Source organism: Vulpes vulpes, chromosome 7 (genome assembly GCF_048418805.1).
Source record: "Vulpes vulpes isolate BD-2025 chromosome 7, VulVul3, whole genome shotgun sequence".
Lineage (NCBI taxonomy): Eukaryota > Metazoa > Chordata > Mammalia > Carnivora > Canidae > Vulpes > Vulpes vulpes.
The window spans coordinates 27,724,305-27,749,494 of NC_132786.1; the positions used below are offsets into that span (position 1 = coordinate 27,724,305).

The window sequence follows — 25,190 nt, forward strand, 5'->3', positions numbered from 1 at the left end:
GTGCTACAAAAGGAACCTGAGTATCCCAACTAGGGCCATTGATGTGATCCTAATCCATGATTCTCCTCTCTGCTGGATCTTCACTGTAGCCACCGTGGATCATATGAAATACTCTAGTTAGTTTCCTTTGCAACTCAAAATGTGGTCCCTGGGCTAGTAGTAAGGGCATTACCTGGAAACCTACTAGAAATGGAGAATCTGGGGTCCCCTCCAATTAGAATCCACATTTAATGAGGTCCCCATGTAGCCTGTACACACATTTACATTCAAGAAGCACTGCTTTCATCTACCAGGGAAGAAAGCCCTGTTTTATACTTCAAGGACAAAATGACAAAATCTTCATTTTCCTAGTAGAGAATTAATAAACTACACAGGACACTGAAATGTTAGCATAGATTAAACAATTCTTACTCTTTAAAAAAAATTTTTTTTTCAATTCTTACTCTTTAAACTTTTTTTATTTAAAAAAAATTTTTTTTTAATTTTATTTTTTTAAAAGATTTTATCATGATAGACACAGAGAGAGAGAGAGAGAGAGAGAGAGAGAGGGGCAGAGACACAGGCAGAGGAAGAAGCAGGCTCCATGCCGGGAGCCTGATACAGGACTCGATCCTGGGACTCCAGGATCACACCCTGGGCCAAAGGCAGGCGCTGAACCGCCGAGCCACCCAGGGAACCTTAAAAAAATTTTTTTAAAGTAATCTCTATACCCAAAATGGGGCTTGAACTCACACTCTGAAATCAAGAGTTGCATGCTCTACCAACCAGCCAGGCACTCCCACTCTTTAAACTTTATTATTTTTTTTGTTTTGTTTTGTTTTTAACTCTAAACTTTAGAAAGCATGTGGCCAAAGCTACCAGTTTTGTTCTGGCACTAAAAGCAATGATACCTAGTATCTTCAGAAGTCTTGGAGGTACATGAAAAACAAACAAAAAAACCCACTTTAGATCTATGAGATTTTTTTTATTGACCATCATTAATTCATTCTAATAGAGCTAGAAATAACTCTTGCCACCAAGGCCTTCAATTGAGGGCTTGAGAGCACCTATGGATTTAAAGACCCTTTTGTTGCCTGAGGGACTCATAATACAAAGAAACTACAATTAACTGGCAAAACTACTCAAAGGCTTTTTAGAGAAACCAAAACTCCTAAAGCATCTTTGAAAATAACTGTTCTCTCTAGATGACCAGGATTATCTCTAATGCAGACACAAATACCCACCAGTGACTCCCAAGGGACGGATTGTGTACTCATTGATTGTGAAGCCTTTTTCTAGGGCATGAGCTCTCATATTCTTATTGAAAATATCACTCCCAGTGAAATAGAGAACACCACAGTAATACTGATCCTTGGGTATCAACCTAAAATAGATAGATAAATACATCTTTCACCAAAAATTTCAAATTTGGCAAAAATAGGGCTCTTATCAAAAAGGCACAAACACCTACAATAAGTCTATGTGGTTTAAAAACCTAAGGAGGAGACTATGATTAGGTAGACTGTTGAAATTGCTCCAAGCTTGCAGTTAGTCTAGGTTTCAGTAAACTAAACTGTGCAAGGTGTGGAGAAACAAGAGCAGTATCAGCGGTATCACGTATTACAACCAACTTTCCCCAGGCAGGAAACTACTTCTGAGCTGTGGAAGGCATCATGATGAGACGCAAATTCTGAGAAAATAGATAAAAATTCTGTGCACAGTCATTACATATTTTCAGGCTAAGTGGTGTCTATAGCATGAACACATGGCAGTTCACAATGAAAGGGGGTTTCAGACATTTATGTGAATCCCAAGATACACAGAAGACAAAGGAAAGAGAAAAGGGAAAAACAGGTCAGCAACAAATTTTAAGTAATACCTTATATCAATTCTCCTGTGTGGATACTCCTTTTCATCATTTTTACTGGGAAGCTGGCAAACACCCTAAAATGGATATTTCAAAGAATGCTTAAAGACATTTTTAAACTGCAGGCTTAACTTTAATCAAATGTTAAGTGTGAGGCTTTTGCTTTAAATGCAGGCAGTTTTATAATCCCCAGCATTTTTAACTTTAGTGGCTTTTCTATGCACTATATATTGTCATCACCTTCCTCTTATACTTTGTGGTAATTGAAGAACTACAGGAAACAGAAGGCAAGGATCTGGCCTTTGTGTGCTTCTAAATAAGAGCCAATTAGGGAAAGCATCAAACATGAAAGACACAGACCAAAACAGAAAAACAATTTGAAAGAAACAATTACAATTCAGGGAGAATACAGAAAAGCCAACAGTAATATTCTCAGATAACAGAAAATATTCCATACATGAAGGGCAGAATGCTATAGGAAAAGAACTAAGGAAAAGGTTTAAATCAAAATTAAAAATACAATAGCATAAGTAGAAGAGTTTAAAATTGAGGAAATCTCCCAGAAATTTGAAAAGACAGAGAAGTGAAAAATGAGAAAATTTTTATTTATTTATTTATTTATTTATTTATTTATTTATTTAAAGATTTTATTAACTTATTCATGAGAGACACATAGAGAGAAAGGCAGAGAAATAAGCAGAGGGAGGAGATGCAGGCTCCATGCAGGAAGCCTGATATGGGATTCGATCCCAAGATCCTGTGATCAAGACCTGAGCCGAAGGCAGATGCTTAATGGCTGACCCACCCAGGCATCCCAAGAAAAATTTAAAAGATAAGAAAATTAGAGGATCATTTTCTTCTCTACAAGTAAGTCTTCATTATCATTCTTCAGTTTTCAAACAAAAGTTATCACAGTCTATTTAGTCATCTTTTCCTTTTCTAGAAAAATAGGCCAAAATAATGGACTGGGGAGCAACCCATAAATATGTAAAAAGAGCAACAGACATTAGAAATTTCTAATTAAAAGTTTCAAATGCCATGCAAAGAAAGTACACATGCGACAGGCTGCTGGTCCTAAAGAACAGTCGACTCACTACCTGCGTCACTAAAAAGTATACTTTTTCACTTAACAACATAGAAAATTTAAAAACTAGAATCTAAAATGGGTATTTCCTTTAGCTGTTGCTATGGCTGAAAGATGAAATGAAACCTGTTTGTCTTCAAAATAGGAAACCAACCTTCTTAGGTATTAACAAGTTCCAACTCAACCTTCAAATGGATCAGAAATGCTTTCCATCTGGAATTACCATGAGGTATTACCTTGCGGATATGGAGGATATGGATGTTTGAGTGCCACAGGCAATGATCTTGCTGTTTGTCACATCAGTAATAGGATTTGTCTAATGGCTTTGTTCCTTTCCTAAAGGCTCATTTTATTTCCTGCACTCCTTCTGAAGTGCTTATGTTAAAGAATTTCTCTGTATTATTGTAAATTCTTTATTAGGTTGAGTGGATTAGTTTTGTTTGGCATTTCAATTGGGTAGCTTCATGCTGAGCGTCTGAAATAAAGCTTCTTTCATTGCCTCAGGGTAGTCAAGGGATCTTCTATTGTCCCTTGGATCCTTACTGTAGATATTTCACAGAAAATCATCCCAGGCCAAACTTGTACAAAATGCTAATATGCAAGGTACTCATCATATATAAAACAAACAGGTATCTAAATGCAGAGGAATTTTTTTTCTTCTAAATGCTATTTTATTCACAGGAAGAAAAACTCAATTACCTGAAGATCATGGCTTTACAAGAAGATCTGGAATATTAACCTTGGCTTTCCTAAGGTTTGGTGACTATTAGTTTAAAGGAATTCATGTTTTGAGGAGTACTTCAACAACACATGAATGGTCATACGTTTAACACAGCAGTCAGTGGTTACAGCAACAAGAGGTTTTGAAATCAAGTGGATGTGGAATGAAAATGGTTGATTCCACTTTGATGTTTTGTTTTTTTATAATTTCTAGGCCCAACATTCGGCTCAAAGTCACAACCCTGAGATCAAGAGTCACATGCTCCACTGACTGAGCCAGCAAGGTGCCCAGCTCTATTCCACTTTGTAAGTGGAATTCATTTCGCTGCCAATTTCTTTCAGAAACAGATCTCATCTTTTTTGGCTATTTCTGCTAAATACACACGCCCCCTCCTCACTGCTCTGGCTCCAGCCCTGCTCTCTGGCTAGCTCCCTTACCTCAAGTCCTCCCCAAGACTCCTCCCCTCACACTGGCTGCTTTGGATCATCCTATTCAATGATATAAGAATATCTAGTTTCTTTGCAACTAGAAACAAATCACCTCTTAATGCTTCCACAATAAATTGATTTGAAAGCTAAACTGGATTGCTCCTTATCCTAACATATACTAATTATAAATGTCAAAACAGGCTCAAACATGGCATTTTTTAAGCGTCAGAGAATATGAGACACATGTACAGTATCCAAACTTCATACACAAGCTATTCACTAAGATGGATTCCTACGACACAACATAAAGGCCTTAGTTTTCTCGACTTTAAAAACAAACAAAAAACCCACTTGCTTATTTTTTTTAACCTGTTTCCTTCTGGAAATCGAATTGAGGTATTCTCTTTCTGGCAATAGCTGTAGATGTGTTGTTAGGAGTATGAGAGATTGGAAAGGCCAGCCAGAGCAAAGGTTTCCACAAGTCCAGCCCTGGCCTAGGATTGGTCAGTTGGCCTTAGTCTTTCAAATATCACATGTATGATAAGATCTGAACCAAAGTGGTTTGCAGAAGTCACTGGATTTGGGCTGCTAGACAAAAGTCTTCTCTTCTATGGCTGAGCAGCTACCCAAGTCCACCACTGCCAGCAACTCTTCATGTTCACATCTACGTGGCTACCCACCTTTCCTTTCCACCTTATACCCAGCCTACCAACTTGTTGTTTCTTTGTATTCTTACTAGCTGGATTACTAGCTTCTGCTAATGTTTCCTCTGGATCTCCCTCTGAGCATAGAAGAATACTGTTCAGACTGCGAAGAAGTGCTTCTGCTACCACATTGCCTAAACACCTTCTTGGTCGCTCTCAAAAGAGCTGAAGTGCTTCCCCAGTAAAAGTCTAGGGCCTTTCACAGAGATGTCTAGGCATACCAGGACACTTTCCTGACTGAAAAAAAAAAAAAAATTCAACTTGTCTAGCACATGCTATTTTCAGGATTTTATCTGATTGAATTGTTCTTTAAATGTAAGATTTGTGCACATTCATTTTGAATGAATTAAAATCAATCTCAATTTAAAAACGATATCCTAGAGCATATATAAGCCCTATTTTTAATAACATCTCATGTGTCTATAATCCTGGGCCTAGAGTAAAAGCTCCAAATCTGATAGATCTGGAAGAAGAGTTCATAGATTTAACTTCCAAACACTGACTAGAATTTTTACCTTTCCCAACATTCTTTTAAAAACACTATAAAATGTGACCAACTTTGGCAATACAGTTTCATACCCCATTAAAATCACCACGTTGAATTTAATGACATGATTTTTTGTGGTCTGATGAAATATACACTACATAAAGTTTGCCATTTTAACCATTTTTAAGTGTGCAGTTCTATACCATTAAGTATATTCACATTGTTGTGCAACTATCACCACCATCACCTCCCAAACGTTTCCTCCTCCCCAACTGAAAATCTGTATCTGTTACATAGTAATTCCCTATACCACTTCCCTATAGGCCCCTGGCAAGCACCATTCTACTTTCTGAATGACAGGATATTTCAATGATCTATCTCAACTATCTTCTACTGTTGGTTTAAACCACTGTCAAATCTATACAGTGAGACTCTTGCTAATATTAACATGTCCATTCTCCAAAAGCACAGTCTCTTTCCATTTCAGGCATATAACTTGGGAAAAGGGGGATTAAAAGTACAAATTTAAGTGAGCACTTTTTATTACCTTAGTCCTAGATTGCTATTTGCCTTCCTGTTGGTTTTTATGCAAGGACTTTTTTTTTTTAAAGATTTTATTTATTTATTCATGAGAGACACAGACAGAGAGAGAGAGAGAGAGAGAGAGAGACAGAGGCAGAGACACAGGCAGAGGGAGAAGCAGGCTCCATGCAGGGAGCCAGATGTGGGACTTGATCCCAGAACTCCAGTATCACGCCCTGAGCCGAAGGCCAGCACTAAACCACTGAGCCACCCAGGGATCCCCAATGCAGGGACACTTATTAACCTCTTTTTTAACTCATTTGCCATCTGTCTTGAATCTTCAAAGCTTAATTCCCTAAGAAGATTACAGGATTTTAACAGTTCGTCATGATGTCACTGTGAAAATCTTTGCAAGTGTCTCTCTGTTAACTCCTCTGCTTATCAAGCCACATAATTTGTTTTTATCACATACTCTAATTTCTTCTCTTTGGTGTTGTGACAGATTTTTTTTTTTTTTTTTTGGTGTTGTAACAGATTAATATTCTTCAGAAAATTCTTATCTCACTTACTGAAGTTGAGTCAGAGAATATGAGAATATTTGCTATTTTAAGGAAAAACTTAGATGTGTCAAAGTCATTTATAGATATCTTTAAAAAAGAACAGATTATGCCTAATTATGTATTCCAATGGCACAGATTATTTACAAATAGGGAAATTAAAATTCTTTACTAAAATATTCTGGGAGTAGTATCCTGCTAATTTTCTGTATATTTTCATGGATATCCTATTTATTGACTGTAATACTAAGATGCACTGAGGTCACACACTCAGAATGGTTACTGAACAGTCTTCCAAGGTATTTTTTCAGAAGTGTTACCTCCAATGAGTACTTACCATGAACTTTGTTTCTCCTTTTGACAGAGTATCTGTAATAAAATGGACCTTCTGTAACTGTTCCACAACACGATGTAACAGTTTTGGCTGTGGAAACATAAATAGGAAATAAGAAGATTAATAAGAAAACATTTTTAACATGAATTTTCTGATTATCTATGGAGAAATGCCTAGTATTCCTCTGTTCTAAGTACTTTTTTCTTCTAGCACAAAATTCATTTATCAAATGAAACATATTTTTAGGAGCCACCATTCTTCACCAATATCATGATACCCCCAAACAGACATCATTTGTGTTTATCTGCTTCATTAAATCAAAAAGTTAGCTGCTTCATCTTTAAAAGGTATAAATTCTAAAATCACAAATGTTTTGCTTTCATGGGTTTTCTAATAGGAATAAAGTTTCTTAATATAATATTGCTTAATAGAAAAATATTACCTTAATGAAAACCTCAATATTATACTGGATATTTTAGAAATATCCATGATAGATAATAAATAATTCTGGAAATGTTTACTAAATTTCTTTCTTTTTCAAAAATCAGACTGTCCCTAATTCCCTGCAGAAAAAACCACTATGTATCCCTTGCTTTTTTTTTTTTTTAATGTATCCCTTTCAACCACTTACTCTGCCTTTCACAGAATTCAATCAGTACAAAGTACAACTGACTTTTCAGAAAGATTAAAACAAAAATTCATTCTGAGATATCCAACTGCCATTTAGAAAATGATATTCACTGTTGCGTAAGACTTAGCACATTTGATTATAAATAAATCCTGTGATACCTGTTTGGCTGATTCAGAGGTAAAGCTTGGATGGGTCAGAAGAACATCCATGTCACCACTGGACTCTGCACCTATGATAATAAAAAATATGTATGGAATTCTCGATGTAAATCTATCAATTAGGCAAACGCAGAAACCAAAGTGATGTCACATGTATGAGGTTACTTCTTCCAGCCTAACTTTCTTTTTCACTACACTTCATACTCAGAATTAGTTACAAGATTTCAATTTTCTGTCCAGCTATTCACATAGGCTGATGTAAATGGAAGAATCTGGAGTAACAACAGTAACTGGCATTAGATATGTATTATGCACAGTTGGCTACATGTATTAAAAATGCACCTAAATAACTACTCAATAATGAATAAAAACAACATTCTTACAAAGAAGACATTCAGATGGCCAAAAGACACACCAAAAGATGCCCATCATCTGGGAAACGCAAATCAAAACCACAATGAGATACCACTTGAAACCTGTCAGAATGGCTAACATTAACAACACTAGAAAACAACAGGTGTTGGCGAGGACATGGAACAAGGGGAACCCTCTTGCACTGTTGTTGGGAGTGCAAACTAATGCAGCCACTCTGGAACACAGTATAGAGATTTTCCCAAAAATTAAAAGTAAAATTGCCAATAAATTAATTAATTAATTAATTAATTAAATAAAATAAAATAAAATAAAAAAAGCCAAGAATCGGAAGCAACCAAGTATCCATCAATAGATGACCAAGCGTCCATCGACAGAAGAATGAAGATATGGTAAATACACACAACAGAATATTACTTAGCCATAAAAAAACCCACGAATCTTGCCATTTGCAACAACATGGATGGATGCAGAGGATATTATGCTAAGTGAAGTAAATCAGTCATAGAAAGACAATTACCATATGATTTCACTCTTATATGGAATTTGAAAAACAAAACAGACAGTGACACCCAGGTGGCTCAGTGGTTGAGTGTCTGCCTTCACCTCAGGGCATGATCCCGGGGTCCCAGGACCGAGTCCCGCATCGGGCTCCCTGCATGGAGCCTGCTTCTCCCTCTATGTCTCTGCCTCTCTCTCAGCATATCTCATGAATAAATAAATAAAATCTTATAAATAAATAAATAAATAAATAAATAAATAAATAAATAAATATTTAAAAAAAAAAAACAGACTCTTCAAATATAGAGAATGGTAGTTGCCAGAGAGAATGTAGGTAGGCAGGATGGGTGAAATAGGTCAAGGGAATTAAGAGTACATTTATCATGATAAGCACTAGTAATGTACAGAATTGTTGAATCGTATCGTACACCTGAAAATAACTACATGTTAATTATACTTGAATTTTTTTTAAAGTTAAAAATATAAATTTAAAAAATTTAAAAAGGATAAAGCACTATCTAAAAAAAAAAGCCTTAAAATATACCTATGGGGGATCCCTGGGTGGCTCAGCGGTTTAGCACCTGCCTTTGGCCCAGGGCACGATCCTGGAGTCCCGGGATTGAGTCCCACCTCGGGCTCCCCGCGTGGAGCCTGCTTCTCCCTCTGCCTGTGTCTCTGCCTCTCTCCTCTCTCTGTGACTATCATGAATAAATAAATAAAAAATCTTTAAAAAATAATAAAATAATAAAATAAAATAAACCTATGAACACTATATATCTGAAAACCTCAAATTATTTTTTTTTTAAGATTTTATTTATTTATTGATGAGAGGCATAGAGAGAGAGGCACAGACACAGGCAGAAGCAGGCTCCATGCAGGGAGCCCGACATAGGACTCGATTCTGGGTTGCCTGGATCACACTCTGGGCCGAAGGGAGCACTAAACTGCTGAGCCACCCGGGCTGCCCTGAAAACCTCAAATTAAACAATATGTCCTAACTATTAGTTAGAAAATCCATTTCAATTCTTATGACTGAATTCATTTAATGAATGTTGGCAAAAATTACTATTAAGGCATCATGGGTATGAATATGTCATTTTAGGGGTGCTTGGGTGGCTCAGTCAGTCAAGCATCTGCCTTTGGCTCAGGTCATGATCTCAGGATCCTGGGATGGAGCCCTGCATTGGGCTCCCTGCTCAGTGGGGAGTCTGCCTCTCCCTCTACTCCTCCCTCCCTCAGCTCCTGCTCTATCTCAAATAAATAAAATCTTTAAAAAAAAAAAAAAAGAATATAGCATTTTATAAAGACTTAGATTTTTGTTTTGATCCTCACTCTACAACCACATAACTTTAGGAAGATTATATGTAAAGTTGTTTATACTTTCTTTTATTATAACACTATGAAGTTTTGTCTCCATTTAAGTGGATTTTTTTACTTAAAAAAATTTTTTTAATATTACAAATGAGGACTATATATTAATCTAGACTTTAGTTTCTCTGTCTATAAACTACTAAAAACTACTCTATAGTTTTGTGCAACTAAGAACATATGTAAAAGCATCCAGGATAGTGCCTGCCACAAAGTTGGCATAAAATAATACTGCTTATTCCATTTTTTGTTATTTTTATAAGTATAATATATATAAAACAAATTTTTTTCTTCCCAGATTTTATTTAAATTCAAGTTAGTTAACAATTACCATAGTATTATTAGTTTTAGGAGTAGAATTTAATGATTCATCATTTACATATATGTAAAACATATTTTTGATCACTGAAGATATGGGAGTGTCTCTGGACCACCATTTTTAGACATCAACAATGTTTAACCAGATATTTAAACACAAAGAAGACTCGACTGAATGTGTGCTGATCCCAGGATATTCATGGAAGCTATTTTAAGAAAGAAAATTTTGTCTTTTCATTTCTTTATCCTAAAAGTTAAGGGTTTTTTACCACCTAACTATCACCAAAAAAATGTATTACTCTATCCATTTAAAAAGCAAAACAATTACTTTAGCAAAAAAGGAAAAACAATCCAAGAATCTATTAACAAAGGACGAGATAAATAAAGTATGGAACATCCACATAGCCAAATGTTATGCAGCTGTAAAAAAGAATAAGGATGCTTTCTATATACTGATGTGGAAAGATTTCCAAGATGTATTTTTAAGTGAAAGAAGGTACATACTGTGTATGTATTATGCTACTTTTGTGAAAGAAAGGGGGGAAAAGAACACCAAGAACATATATTTGCTGGATAAAGATGTGGTATAAATATACAATGGAATATTACTCAGCCACAAAAAATGAGATCTTGTCATTTATGACAACATGGATGGGCCTAGAGGGTATTTATTATGCTAGGTGAAATAAGTCTGACTGAAAAAAATAAATACCACATGATTCACTTTTGTTTGGAACCTAAAAAACAAAACAAATATAAACAAAACAGAAACAGGTTTCTAAGTACAGAGAACTGGTGGTTGCCAGAGGTGGGGGTAGGTAGGGAATGGATAAAAATAGGTGAAGGGGATTAGGAAATGCAAATTTCCGGTCATAAAGTAAGTTAAGTCATGGGAATGAAAAGTACAACATAATTAATGCAGTCAATATTGCATTAACATTGTACAGTGGGATCCCTGGGCGGCGCAGCGGTTTAGTGCCTGCCTTTGGCCCGGGGCGTGATCCTGGAGACCCAGGATCGAGTCCCACATAGGGCTCCCAGTGCATGGAGCCTGCTTCTCCCTCTCCCTATGTCTCTGCCTCTCTCTCTCTCTGTGACTATCATAAATAAAAAAAATAAAAAATAAAAAATAAAAAATAAAAAAAAAAAACATTGTACAGTGATGGATAGTAACTACTTATTGTAGGTGAGCACCATGTAGTGTGTAGAACTGCTGTCACTATGTTGCACACCTGAAACTACTCTAACACTGTATATCAACTATATTTCAATCGTAAAAATTTTTTAAATAAATAAAAATAAAAAATAAAATGGGAAAAAACAATGTACATTCACATTTACTTATAGTTACATGTAAAACCACTGAAAGAACACGCAAGAAAGTGGTCATTAGTGAGACAGTGGAGGTGAGTGGAGAGCAATTAACAGGATAGAAGGGACATTTCTTAGTGTATGTCTTTTTTATTTTAAAGCATGCAACTATATAACCTACATAGTAATAAAAATAAAATCGAAATACTGAAATCCACAAAGACGGTCATTTTCAAGTGAGCATGTATTTGGCTTACTGTGTATCCAAGTCCACTCTGAAAATTCAGATTCCAAGGCCCCATCTAAGAAGATTCTTACTTAGCAGGTTTGTAGCAGGGTACACCAATGAGTGTTTTTTGTAACTTTCTAGGTATTTATGGCGCACAGAAATATTAGACAACCGGTCAACTTTGATCCTCTCACTTTGCAAATATGGGAACTAGGATATGGAGAGACAGACTTTAATCGTATATCAACAATAGATTTGCCCTCAGGACCCGTTCTTTAGGCCCCAAGCCGATGTTCTTTCTACTCATCACCAATTAGATTCAGCAGGGTCCTCTCCCTAACTCCAGATTCTTACAGCAGCTACCTTGGAGAATTTGTGATAGCTCATCATCTACTGCCTAAGGCAAAACTCCAAAAGTGGCCAAATTCAGATATCTATTCCAGAAGTCTTTTATTTAATTTTAATTTTTATATTTTTTATTTAAATTCAATTTGCCATCATATATTCCAGAAGTCTTAAATCAAGTTTTTGTATTCTGATTTTTAAAGTTAATATTTAAAAATTTATGTTACCCTTCCAAATTTTGAGCCAGTAAGAAACCAGGATTCTCTTGGTTCTCACTTTGCTAACATTCACATAGGAGGAGATCTTCTGAAGGACCTGGCTGTTGTGAGAATTGGTTTGGAACTAGTACTTCAGTGACACTATTTTTAGAACCATAAGAGTAAACTTAGAAAATAAAAGAAAGTTTAAAAAAGTAACAACCCACCACCTACCCACAGCTTCCCTAGCATCTAGTCAGGAAATCACTCTTAGGATTTTAATAGACATAAAATTATTCTACAAGATTTATTAAAACTAGTCATTAAAATATCCTATAATAAAATCAGGATGAATTTCCTCTCATTTGTAATGCATATTCCTATCTATAAACAAAGGTAGCTAATACTCTACTGGATCTTAGTAAATCTATGAAGTAACACAAATTACATCTTTTTAATCCATTTTTGGGTATACATTAGGCAATTTTAACATCAAGGCACGAATAACCTAAGATTAGGAAGTATGTTACCTCTTCTGAAACTGCCACAGACTGTAGCAATGTATTCAGAATCCACTTTTTTAACTTCATTTAGTACAATATCCTAATAGAAGAAAAATTAAGTCAGTATTCTAAAAATGGCTTTTTACCAGGTGACATTCTCAATTCTAATCAAAGAATACAATTCAGCACACTCTTACTTGCATTTGTAACATCTCTTCACGAGGAATTCTTTTCTCAAAGTCCTCAAAATATCTATAAAGACAGAATAAGTAGACAAAAGATTTTAGTGAAATTTAAATCTTCTTACAAAGTAAGTTGCCTACCATATCAAGTGTCCTTTACCAGAAGATCACTTAAAAATCAAGACTAAAGTTCAATAAGGTAACAGTAAAATTGGGGGGTAAGGATAGGCATATTTCTCAACTTAGACCAAAATTTTAGTCTCATCCTTTTATGATATTTCAGATACTCCATCTAAACTTATTTTAAATAAACTTCACATTTACATGCCCAGAGTAAACAAATATATTTAAGTTAGTATGTTTCCAAATTAGACTGCTCCTTACTGGCAAATCAAGGGGTTAGAGTTTATTGCTCTTAAATCCTGCAAAATTATCATATTTTAAAACATTATCCAGGTAACAAGACGCTACGTGAAAGAAGCCAGTCACAAAAGACTACATAGTGCATGATTTCATTTATATGAAATGTCCAGAATAGGCAAATCTATATTGACACAAAGTACATTAGTGGTTGTCAGAAGCAGGCAAGGAGGGAGGGGCAGCTGGTGAGAAATGGGGAATGAAGGCCAACAGGTACGGATTCTTTTTGGGATATAACAAAGATGTTCTAAAACCAACTGTAGTGATGGTTGTACAACTCTATGAATATACTAAAAACCACTCAACTTACTTTAAATGGGTGAACCATATGATACATGAATTACGTTTCAATAAGGCTGTTACAAAGATATCTCGGTATGAAATAACATCTAAAAATGATAAAGCACCTGTTCAAAACCGATTCTCACAACAACCAAGCCCTTCAGAAGGTCTCTGTTATGTAAATGCAAGGAAAGTAAAAACATCCCAGTCTCCTACTGGCTCAAAGTCTTGGAAGAACAGTGTAAATTTAAGGTATTATGGTAAGGCATCAATGGGAAAGTTCAGGGGGTTATTAGGACTGGATTGCCAACAAGACTACATAAGACAGGAGGAGATGCATGCTGACATACTATGCATTAGAAAGAAAAATCGGGCAGCCCGGGTGGCTCCGCGGTTTAGCGCCGCCTTCAGCCCAGGGCATGATCCTGGAGACCCAGGATCGAGTCCCACATCGGGTTCCCTGTGAGGAGCCTGCTTCTCCTGCCTGTGTCTCTGCCTCTCTTTCTCTCTGTAGCTCCCATGAATAAATAAATAAAATCTTAAAAAAAAAAAAAAGAAAAAATCAATTAAATAAGGGGTTCTAGTATCCAGCACATGAAATAATTATTGATGTTGATATATAACACTCTTACCAGTTATTCCTACACTGTTATTTCAGTGTTTGGGTTTTTTTCTTTTTGTTTTTAATTTAGCATTCCATGTTCATGTCCTAGCTTCTCGGTTAGACTCTGAACTTAAGAGCTTTCCTGACCTTGTTTATATCCTTAACGCAGATATAGTGCGTTAATGTAGTGCTTTCTTTCAAGCACAAAAGAAATACCCGCTGACTGATGTACTCAATCCTATATGTTTTAAGAGGAAGTTCCTCACTAAAGTTAAAAGAATGAGGAAAAATACTCAAAATAAGAAAACTAGGTGGCACTAACAAAACATGAAAACATGCATGTTCTCTACAAAAGTCTGCAACAAATCTTAGCATTCTTGAGTAGAAAAATGGTTGTATTTAGCTAGGTCTGAAGAATTATTACGTGTATGGAAGAACAGCTGTAAGAAATTTTACTTTAAAAAAAAATAAGAAATTTTACTTTTACATCTCAAATGTCCAAAGAAAAGAAAATTTGCTATCTTACTTCAACCCAATTCGCTGATGATGGTTCAACTTATCTTCATTTTTTCTGAGATCTGTATGGAAGACATATAAAGTTGAGGTGCTAATTTAAACATTTTTGGAAAAAAGTTGCAAAATTCAGTGATCCCTTTTACAAAGAACTGCTAGGAAAATACACTGAAATGACTTTGAAAGGATAAGAAAAAATTCAGATATTAAGGTTCTTAATATTCAGATATCAAGGTAAGAGTTTCTTCAAACCACTGTAGCAAAATGTAACAGTTGATTTCATGATTATTTTTACTTCTGAATCAAAATTTCAATTATTGTTATACAGAGTAATAGATGAAGCATACTAGGATCACACCATACTTCACTGACTATAGCAAAAGGCAGCATTATAAGAACCTGCATTGCTAACTTAAGGTAATAGCAGCAGTAGTAACCACACCTTTTGAATGTTTTATGAATATTTATATTATCCATTTGTTCATTCACTCCTTCATTCAATTAGTATTAATTAATAACTTGTGCGGGCACAGTGCTTGAAATTCTGTTGAAAGGAGACATATTATTTTCATTATTTAAATTTAAAAACTGTTGGGATCCCTGGGTGGCGCAGCGGTATAGCGCCTGCCTTTGGCCCAGGGCGTGATCCTGGAGACCGAGGATCGAATCCCACATCGGGCTCCCGGTGCATGGAGCCTGCTTCTCCCTCTGCCTGTGTCTCTGCCTCTCTCTCTCTCTGTGTGACTATCATAAATAAATAAAAATAAAAAAATTTAAACATAAATAAATAAATAAATTTAAAAACTGTCATTACACCGTATCTTAAATCTTTTTTTTTTCCTAAAGATTTTATTTATTTATTTATTTATTCGTGAGAGAGAGAGAGAGGTGCAGAGACACAGGCAGAAGGAGAAGCAGGCTCCACACAGGCAGCTCAATGTTGGACTTGATCATGGGTCTCCAGGATCATGCCCTGAGCTAAAGATAGACCCTCAACCGCTGAGCCACCCAGACGTCCCTACCATATCTTAAATCTATAAGAGACTCAGGGGCACCTGGGTGGCTCAGTCAGTTAAGCATCTGACTCTTGATTGCAGCTCAGGTCATGATCTCAGGGTCATGAGACAGAGCCACAAGGTGTTCTGTGCTCAGTGGGGAGTCTGCTTCTCTCCCTGTCTGTCTGCCCCTTCTCCATTTGTGAGCACTCACTCACTCTCATTATCTCTCAAATAAATAAATTAATTAATTAATCTTTTAAATAAGTGACTTGATTTCACTTACTTTACTGCGTATGAGTACAGAAGTAAGCCTTACTAAAGAAAGAGCAAGATAAGTATGCTCTCAAAGCAATTCGTGTAGTCACCCTTATATATTCAGAAACATAAATTCTCTCCGAAGATTTAAATGGAGAGAAATGAGCATTTTATGATACATGGTACTAATTAATCATGCCTCTTATTTATAAGTACATAGTCGGTACTAAGCACTGTGTGCTAAGTGCTTTTCATATATTACTGCATTAAATCATAGAAAGCAGAAATTATGATAGCATTTTATAGCTAAGAAACCAAAGCACTATAGTCATCCATTCTAATCAAGTGGTGGGGATCAGATTCAAACCCAGGCCACTCCTTAGAACCTGTCCACCTAACCATCTGTGTACAAATACCTGAATCCACGAATATTAAACACCAAATGCCACACATATATTGCAACAAATCTCTATCTCTATAATCTCCATCTATAGTACATATGCTCATGAATAAATTATATTGAAAAGATTGCTATCCTAGGTTTAAGGAAAATATCTTTTAATTGCTTTACTTAGGCTCTATTTTTATCACTTTGAAAGCAAAAATTCCTTCAGTAAGTATTGTAAGCCTCTTACAGAATCTTTCTCGATGTATATCACTTGGCCTTTAGGCTGAATGTGTAGGACTCTACTGTTCAAAATTTTACTGGAGAAATAAAGGCAATTTAAATCTATAAATCTGGGCAGCTCGGATGGCTTAGCGGTTTAGTGCCTGCCTTCAGCACAGGGCCTGATCCCTGGAGACCCGGGATCAAGTCCCACATCGGGCTTTCTGCATGGAGCCTGCTTCTCCCTCTGCCTGTGTCTCTGTCTCTGTCTCTCTCTCTCTCTGTGTTTCTCATGAATAAATAAATAAAATCTTTTAAAAAAAGATTTTCTTCTAAGTTACAAAACTAAGCATGTTTAACATAGGAATAAAACCTATACTTTATACCTATTCTTCTCTACTATAGAGTTAAAAAGAAAATCTTACCATTCCTTTTTACTAATTGAGAAAAGTTCTAGTCAGCTAGAGCATTAACCACTCTTAAAGAGCATATCTGATTTGGGATTGATGACCTATTGTACATACTCACCTTCTAATGTTTTAATTCCTTCATCTACAAACTTCCTTGCAGCAGATGGACTATAATGAAAAAAAAAGCATTATCTCAATATCAAGTGAAACTCAGAACTCTAATAACAAATAACCAACTATATCTGCTCTTCTGAAAGAGTTATTATGGAGCTAAAAAATACTTGCAAAAATGTTGTGGTTATTTTGGTGATTTTATTCAAGGATAAGCTGTTATAATGCACACATATTGGTATGCCTGGATGGCTCAGTGGTTGAGGTCTGCCTTTGGCTCAGGGGCAGGGGGTGTGATGCCAGGGTCCTGGGATCAAGTCCTGCGTTGGGCTCCCCGCAGGAAGCCTGCTTGTCCCTCTGCCTATGTCTCTGCCTCTGTGTGCCTCATGAATAAATAGATAAAATCTTAAAAAAAAAATACTGCACATGTACTTTATTCATAAAACAGACATACAAACAGGAAAACAGTTCATCCATTCAAATGAGATGAATTGAGGGCCTATTACATGCAAGATACTCTTCTAGGTGTTGAAAATACAGCAGGAATAAGACAAGTAAGTGCCTTGGTCTTACCTACTTACAACTCAGTGAGTAGAGAAAGAAAATAAGTAAGTATATAAACAAACAAAATCAGGTAAATGAATTAAAATAGGGGAAAGTGACAGAGTGGATGGGTCCTATTTTACATTGGGTAGCAAGGAAAGTCCTCTGAAATGGTATTTAAACTGAAATTTTAATGGCAAAGAGTCTATACAGAAATTGTGTGATACAAAAACAGATATTCATGGCAGAAAGGCAATGTGGCACATAAGGAGGACTGAACTGGCAGTCAGCAAACACGGGTTCTAATTCTGACTTTGCCAGTTATCCCACTTTCTATATTCAGTGTTCTTGCCTAGAAAAAGAGTAAAGAACAAAGATGCTAAGACAAGTGCTAACATTTTAGAACGGCTTTAAGTCCCTAAGTTCATTTTCAGTACACTAAGTTTAAGAATTTAATATGTTTTAGAATAACTTTCATCAAAATGCTACCATTTAAATGAACAATCATCACATATCTAAAAGAATGCCTCATTCCATAAAGATGAAACTTAAGCAAAGCATTACAGCCTTAATGTTTTTTTTTAAGATTTTATTTTTTAAGTACCTCTATACCCAGTATAGGACTCAAAGTCACAACCCTAAGATCAAGAGTCACATGCCAGGTGCCCCACAGCCTTGAATGTTAATCTTTATGTAGTCAAAAGTCAAAGAATCCCCCTTTGGTGTTAACTCAAATTTTAATATAAAGATTCTTTCTTTATAAGAATTGGGATGCCTGGGTGGCTGAGCGGTTGAGCATCTGCCTTCGGCTCAGGGCATGTCGGGAATGAATCCCACTTTGGGCTCCCCTTGAAGAGCCTGCCTCTCCCTCTGCCTATGTCTCTCTGCCTTTCTCTCTGTGTCTTTCATGAATAAATAAATAAAATCTTAAAAAAAAAAAAAGATTCTTTCATCAAAAAAATGCTTGGGTGCTTGTTCCAAATTTATAAGGTACTATGTTAGCTGCTATGGAAAAAAACTTTAAATGCTTAAGATAAGTATTGTGCTCAGGCAAAAGAGGCATAATCTGGAAGGAGTGATAAGATATACATATATCAGGTGTTAGCGGAGTTTAGAAGAAGATTATTTTTGGCTAGGGAATCAAACTGGTTCTATGAAGAAGGTAACATTTACCTTGGATGGGCTTTTAAAGTAGAAGTATCACCTGAAGAACCACTCAGACATGTAAGATATGGAAGAGTGAGCCATAATGTCCAAGATACAGAGATGAAAAGGTACAGGTTTTGAAGGAGAAAACAAAATGTACTTATTTTGGCTCACATAAAAAATAAAACCAACCCTAGTACTGTGTCTGCTTAAAAAATATTTCTTACCCAATGCCACTAACTCGAGTCAGAAAATTGATAGATGAACTCGTGTCATCCTGCCGAATCTTTAAGAAAAAAAAAAAGTCTAATAATGATGTAGGAATGCTTTGAGGATCTTACTGGAAATATACTAGTCTCCTAACAGACCTGAAAAGCCATTTACATTTGCCTGGAAAAACCTGGGTGGTTATAGGTAAGTAACAAAGCAGATGAAGATGTTTCATCTCTAACTTATCCAATACTTTAAAAAGGCTTAAATAAATAAATAAATAAATAAATAAATAAATAAATAGATAGATAGATAGATAGGCTTATTCATAAAAGACCATAAGTAGTATAATTACTACCAGGGTGGAATAAAACTATAAAAATGCTTCTGAGAATTTAAAAACAGAAGTTCTAAAATATAACCATCTTTTATCAAAGTGTATAATCTCTCTGAATGATCCTGAATATAAGGAGCTAATTCTATCACATATGCTAACAGTCTCCAAAATGCGACATAAAATATGTGAATATTTTACAGGAACAATATTCAAATTTTAAAAATAGAACACTGAAAGCCATAAACTCCACTTCTCTTTTCCTTCTTAGTTTCACTAGGTAAATGACATCAGTTACCCTGCAATGATGCTTCATGATAGTTGCTATAAAGGCAGACACTATAATCAAATAAACAAGTTAGAATTTTACCTTTTCCAGTTTACGTAATTTTCCAGTTGCTAAAAATTCATCAATCTTTTCAGCAATTTTTGTTCCTACTCCAGGCTAATAGAAAATTAAAAAAATATCATGTAAATATAATGCTTACCAAATCACTCAAAGCTAAAATAAAAAATAGGAAATGAAAAAAAATGATCATAATAACTAGTTTTAAAACAAAGGACATAGAAAATTGAGCTGTGGTGAAAATTTATATTCTCCCAACAAAATCCTTATATAATTGACAAAAGAGAAGCTCTAAATAAAACAATTCTATTTTTTTAAATAGAAAACCTAGATTTATTTGTTAAACTATTACAAAGGCAAAACAATTATCATTGAAGTACTATGAGGTGAGGACTTCATCCCAATTTCACTTGTTATGGAAACTGGCCTAAGAGGTTAGAAATTAAAGACTATAACCTAAGAGGTTATAACAAAAGACTGGTGAAACATGGTAAAAGAAGCAAAAGCTAGTCAGAAGCATCCATATTAGTGGTATTTCATGTGGCTAGGATATTTCCCAAGAGGCTCTCTAAAGATGCCTAAATGAATTAATTGGATCCCAAATTAGTAAAAAGACCCTAATACCTGTGAAGAACAAGCAGTGGCCGATTTCTCTGAGATCTCTTTGTCCTTCTTTTTAAGGGGTAAGGGAATCCTTAGGCTCTAAAGGATATATCTTAGATTCAGCCTCCCTCCTTCCCATCCAGTCTACCTACGTCTTCAAGCGCCTGCGCATTCTTACCACGTAGGCCTGCCAAGTTACAGAGGATGCATATAGTGAAAGCAGGAACTATAGGCCTACTCAGAGGGTACCTGGTACCTATACACAAAAGTTTTGGGTAGATGATAAACTACAAATACCCTCTTGGTTAAGTTAATTCACCTTTGTTAACAAAGGTCATAGTTTCTTCTGCTGGTGACAACTTTTTGACTCAGTATATAGGGTCTCAAAAAAAGAACTGGTTCAGGTAAATTTTGGAGAAGGAAAAAGACTTTCATCAACACCCACTCCACAGTAGAAGAGGCATCAAATTCTTTAGTTCTTTCCTAGTTATGAGCAGAATCCCATAGCAGCATAAATCACCTTCAGTGATCAACATCTGCATCCTCAAACTGTCCAGCAACTGTTGGTGTAGTGTCTACCTCCATCCCATCTTCATAATCTCTGACTGAATCTTCTGTCCGGACTCCAGCCATGTTATATTGGCTGCTAACAGGCTGAGAAATCTAATCTCTCTAACGTGGCTTGGCCTTCTGCTGTTAAATGGGATAATCCTTCTTCATAGGTATAAAATGTAGGGAGCTCTCCCTGCCCTTGTTCGTGTGCTTCCACATTATATTCTTCTCCATCGTAATCATCTGAATCTTCATCCCCAGGATCAGGATGCAAAGCCTGGCATTCACACATTGCCATGAACATTGCCTCCAATGCTGACTTATCACTAGACACAAATCTAAATTCAGCAATAGGTTCAACATCATCATCACTGTCTTCTTCAGCAACAGATTCTTTTGATTCTTCTCCAAATTTACCATTCACCATAACATACAAATGCTCTCGTGGATAGGCATTTAGGTCCCTGGACATGCATGCAAGCTAATGGTGGGGTATTACAGTGAGAACCCTAATCCAGAGCCATCTAACCAAGACAGGCGGCTCTCAGTGACGTAGAGCATGCTGGTGCCGAGGGCCCTTGCGGTTCAGCACAGCCTGGGTTTCTGGCTGCTGCTGCCGAAGCCCCTCGGCTGAGCCAGGTGGTGGGAAACTTTTGAGGAAGCTCATTGCACCAGGGAGCGCGGAGACACAGCTAACAAAACAATTCTAAATGACTTACTTTTTTAAAACTAATTTTTATTGTAGAAAAGTTAGAAGAAATAGTCGCATGAAGAAAAAATATATAAATCACTTGTTAATTTCATCACCCTGACAATGAAAATAAACTGTAATCTTATCACCTAACATCTGATAGACTTTTCTGCTTATATACATAAGCAGAATTATATGTGCATGTACATATATACGTATATAAGTATACACATATTTTTCTTACAAAAACAGAATCACTCTGCTTTGTACTTTAACTTAAAAACTTATCATGAACAAATTTCCTATCAATATATGAATACAACTTCAATATACTTAATAGCTGCACGGTAAGTCATTGTATGACTTTTTCATAATTTATTTAACAAATACCCTACAGGTGACATTTGGATAGTTTACGAATTCTGAGATAACAATGTCATGAACTTTAGAGCAGAGGTCCTTGTGCTTTTGCATCATCATCACCTTGGGGACATGTTAAAACACAGAATGCCAAGTCCCAACCTAAAGTTTCTGACTTAATAGGTTGTCTGTCTTTTTTTTTTTTTTTTTTTAAGTAAACTCTACACGTAACATGGAGCTTGAACTCATGACCCTGAAACCAAGAGTCGCATGCTCAACTGACTGAGTTAGCCAGGTGCCCCAAAAGGTTACATTTCTAACAAGTTCAGGTGCTGCTGCTGCTGGTCGAGGTACTGCAATTTGAGAACCACTGCTCTAGAACTGCACAAACATGACAGTCACCAGCCACATGTGACATTATAAGTTTACATTATTAAAATTTTAAAAATTCAATTCCTTAGGGCAGCCCAGGTGGCTCACCAGTTTAGCGCTGCCTTCAGCCCAGGATGTGATCCTGGAGACCGGGGATCGTGTCCCACGACGGGCTCTCTGCATGGAGCCTGCTTCTCCCTCTGCCTGTGTCTCTGCCTCTCTCTGTGTGTGTGTGTCTCATGAATAAATAAATAAATAATTTTTTTAAAAATTTCAATTCCTTGGTCACATTAGCCACACTTTAAGAGCTCACCAGCCAAATGTAGCTCATGGTTACTGTAATGAACAGCACTGCTCTAGAATATAAGTCCTATGAGAGCAAAGATCCTGTTTCCTCTGCTTTACCTTGAGCATGTGGATAAATACCTGGCCTATAGGTGCTCAAAATTATGAACTAATGAATCCTTGTATACATATATCTCTACCGGTTTCCTCAAGATAAATTCCTCAAAGTGGAATTGCTGGGACAAAGGATATATATTTTGCCAACATTCTGCCAAATCATCCTTCAGAAAAGCTGGAAATCACCAAGATTTCCATCATTAGTAACTGAATGTCTTTTTCTACATCTCTATCCATACTGTATACTATATTTGATAGTTTGATAGCATCATACAGCATCTTGTTTTAATTTGCAACTCTGTTTATTAGTGAGCTGATCTTTTTCATGTTTTTGATCCTTTTTATTTTCACTTTTCCCCTTTAAATAAGGGCTTTTATAGAGTAGTTACAGGTCCACAGCAAAACTGATCACAAAGTGGAGTTCCCATAGGCCCCCAGCCCCCATACATGCACAGCCTCCTCAATCATCAACATTCCCCACCAGAGTGCTACATTTGTCATAGCTGATGAACATACGCTGAAGTATCATCATCAAAGTTTACATTCCGGTTCACTCTTGGCAGTGTTGGTCCTTTTTAGTTAAATGTTCAAATGCATCAACATCTGTGCCAGTCATTTCCTACTGTCTCTTGGCCCTAAGTTCACCCTTCTATATTCTTGATTTATTTAATGATTAAGTGTTCCAAGATTACTGAATGCATATTCAAGTTCTGAAAATAGCAATTACCCGATAGAAGGGAACAAGATTTAGGAAATAAACTAGAAAACGGAAACTGCTCAGGTTTCTTATTTCCTAGGTCAGAAGATTCATCCTGACCTAAAGTAATTTAGGCCCTGGCTACTTTCTATACCTAATGTTAAAGATTAAGAGGCAAACACTCACTCTGGAAACATCAGATTTCTAGAATTTTTGAGAAGCACTCATATGTGCCAAAGAGTAGGTCTGTGATTTTTAATACAATATTGGAAAGGAATAATGATGAGATTGTCATATTAAGTCCAGTCTCATGCAAAAGGAATTTTGCATTTTTGTGTTTTTTTTATGGATATACCATAAGCTCAGATTTGGGATAAAGTGTATCAGAGCTTGTCTAAAATTTAAATCTAATAAATGAGTAGGCTACACACAGTTAACATAGAAAAAGAAATTCAGTTTTTTTTAAAGATTTTATTTATTTATTCATAGAGACAGAGAGAGAGAGGCAGAGAAAGAAGCAGGCATCATACAGAGAGCCTGACGTGGGACTCGATCCAGAGTCTCCAGGATCACGCCCTGGGCTGCAGGTGGCGCTAAACCACTGCGCCACCAGGGCTGCCCGAAAAAGAAATTCAATAGTGATATAAGGGGAACAGAATGGAAGCAGAAGTACCTCCTGAAGTTAATAATGCAGGAGTTCACCAACAGAAAAACTCAGAATCAAAATCCAATGTATTTATAACTTTGTTGGCTAGCCTATTTGGGGAGGATATACTGACACTGAGAATTGTTTATAGCACAAAGAATTTAAAACCTGTACACCAAGGCATGGTCAGTATTGAGTAATAAATTCAAGATGACGATGTAACACATGATTAATATAGAAAATCTGTCAATCATAAAATGTACAAGATCTAGGTAATTTTATGACCCTGAAGGTGAAAATAATAGGACAGTTATGGTTCACACTCTGAAGGCTCTCATGAGAAAATTAAGGACAATCAAATGTTGCTACCTAAATTCTAGAGTGCTTTTGTCAACAGAAGAAGGTGAACTATGAGGACCTAGACTACTCAGAAGCCATGTCAGTTTGACATCTTTAACAAAAGACAAATAAGATTCAGTCCTCAAGTTTGAGGAACTTAGAATCTTTTAGTGAGATTTAGATGAAAGAGAACAATCTACCAATAGGTAGACTTTCCTAGGATATTCATAGCAATATTAATGTATAAGTTACTAAGATGTGACCCTCTAGGAACTATGACACATACTGTGACACAGCATACAGGGCTTTGAGGAAAATACAGAGAAGAGGGCTAAAGGAAATAATACACAAAGGGGCTTAATTATGTGATTAGTAGGTAAGATTTCCGTGGGAACACTAACTCATTAACTCACATAAGTTCCTATACCTGGGGATCAGACAAAGAGAGCTGGGATCAAGACAAGCCAATACCATTCTGTCAGTATACTGTTCTTGAGAACTGACACTCAAGCTGAAATTTAATGTAAGTACATAAATATATATAGGGCAGGGTATAGAAAAAATTTAATTACATATATATAAAGCAAAATTTCAATCCACACTCCCCAGTAAAAAGAGGAGCAGTAAAATCTGCCAGTGTGGATGAAGGCAGCTTCAAAGAGGCAAATTTAGTTTTCTGGGAATCCACCAAATTTATACATGTGTGAACTCTTCAATTCAGCTTGCTCACTAAACTTACCAATTTTTTAGCTTCTGCTCCACTCTTTATTTTGTGTGGGTACTTTGCTATCACAGATGCTGCTTTTCTAAGAAGACAAAAAAAAAAAAGGAATTCAGTTAGAAATCCAGTGAGGTCTTAATTTTTCTTAAATTAGAATACACACACAAGCAAATATGCAGCTTCAACTTTTATGACAGTAACTAATTTTCCACATTTGTGTCAAACTTAAA

At 36.0% G+C, this 25,190-nt stretch overlaps 1 protein-coding gene and 1 pseudogene across 2 annotated transcripts in view; both read right to left on the minus strand.

Annotated features, from left to right (window-relative positions):
* POLB (DNA polymerase beta) overlaps positions 1–25,190 on the minus strand; it is a 29,452-nt gene that overhangs the window by 438 nt on the left and 3,824 nt on the right. Inside the window, exons 3-13 of one of the 2 annotated variants that reach the window (XM_025993667.2) lie at positions 24,979–25,045; positions 19,602–19,676; positions 18,915–18,973; positions 17,006–17,055; positions 14,631–14,682; positions 12,814–12,868; positions 12,644–12,716; positions 7,473–7,543; positions 6,687–6,773; positions 1,859–1,923; positions 1,224–1,363 (exon numbers count right to left, since the gene is read on the minus strand). In XM_025993667.2, the coding sequence (XP_025849452.1) occupies positions 1,224–1,363; positions 1,859–1,923; positions 6,687–6,773; positions 7,473–7,543; positions 12,644–12,716; positions 12,814–12,868; positions 14,631–14,682; positions 17,006–17,055; positions 18,915–18,973; positions 19,602–19,676; positions 24,979–25,045 (794 nt within the window). The remainder of the gene's footprint in view (positions 1–1,223; positions 1,364–1,858; positions 1,924–6,686; positions 6,774–7,472; positions 7,544–12,643; positions 12,717–12,813; positions 12,869–14,630; positions 14,683–17,005; positions 17,056–18,914; positions 18,974–19,601; positions 19,677–24,978; positions 25,046–25,190) is intronic. The other variant, XM_072763440.1, reaches the window with a different exon arrangement.
* LOC112916159 (methylosome subunit pICln pseudogene) lies at positions 20,649–21,472 on the minus strand (annotated as a pseudogene).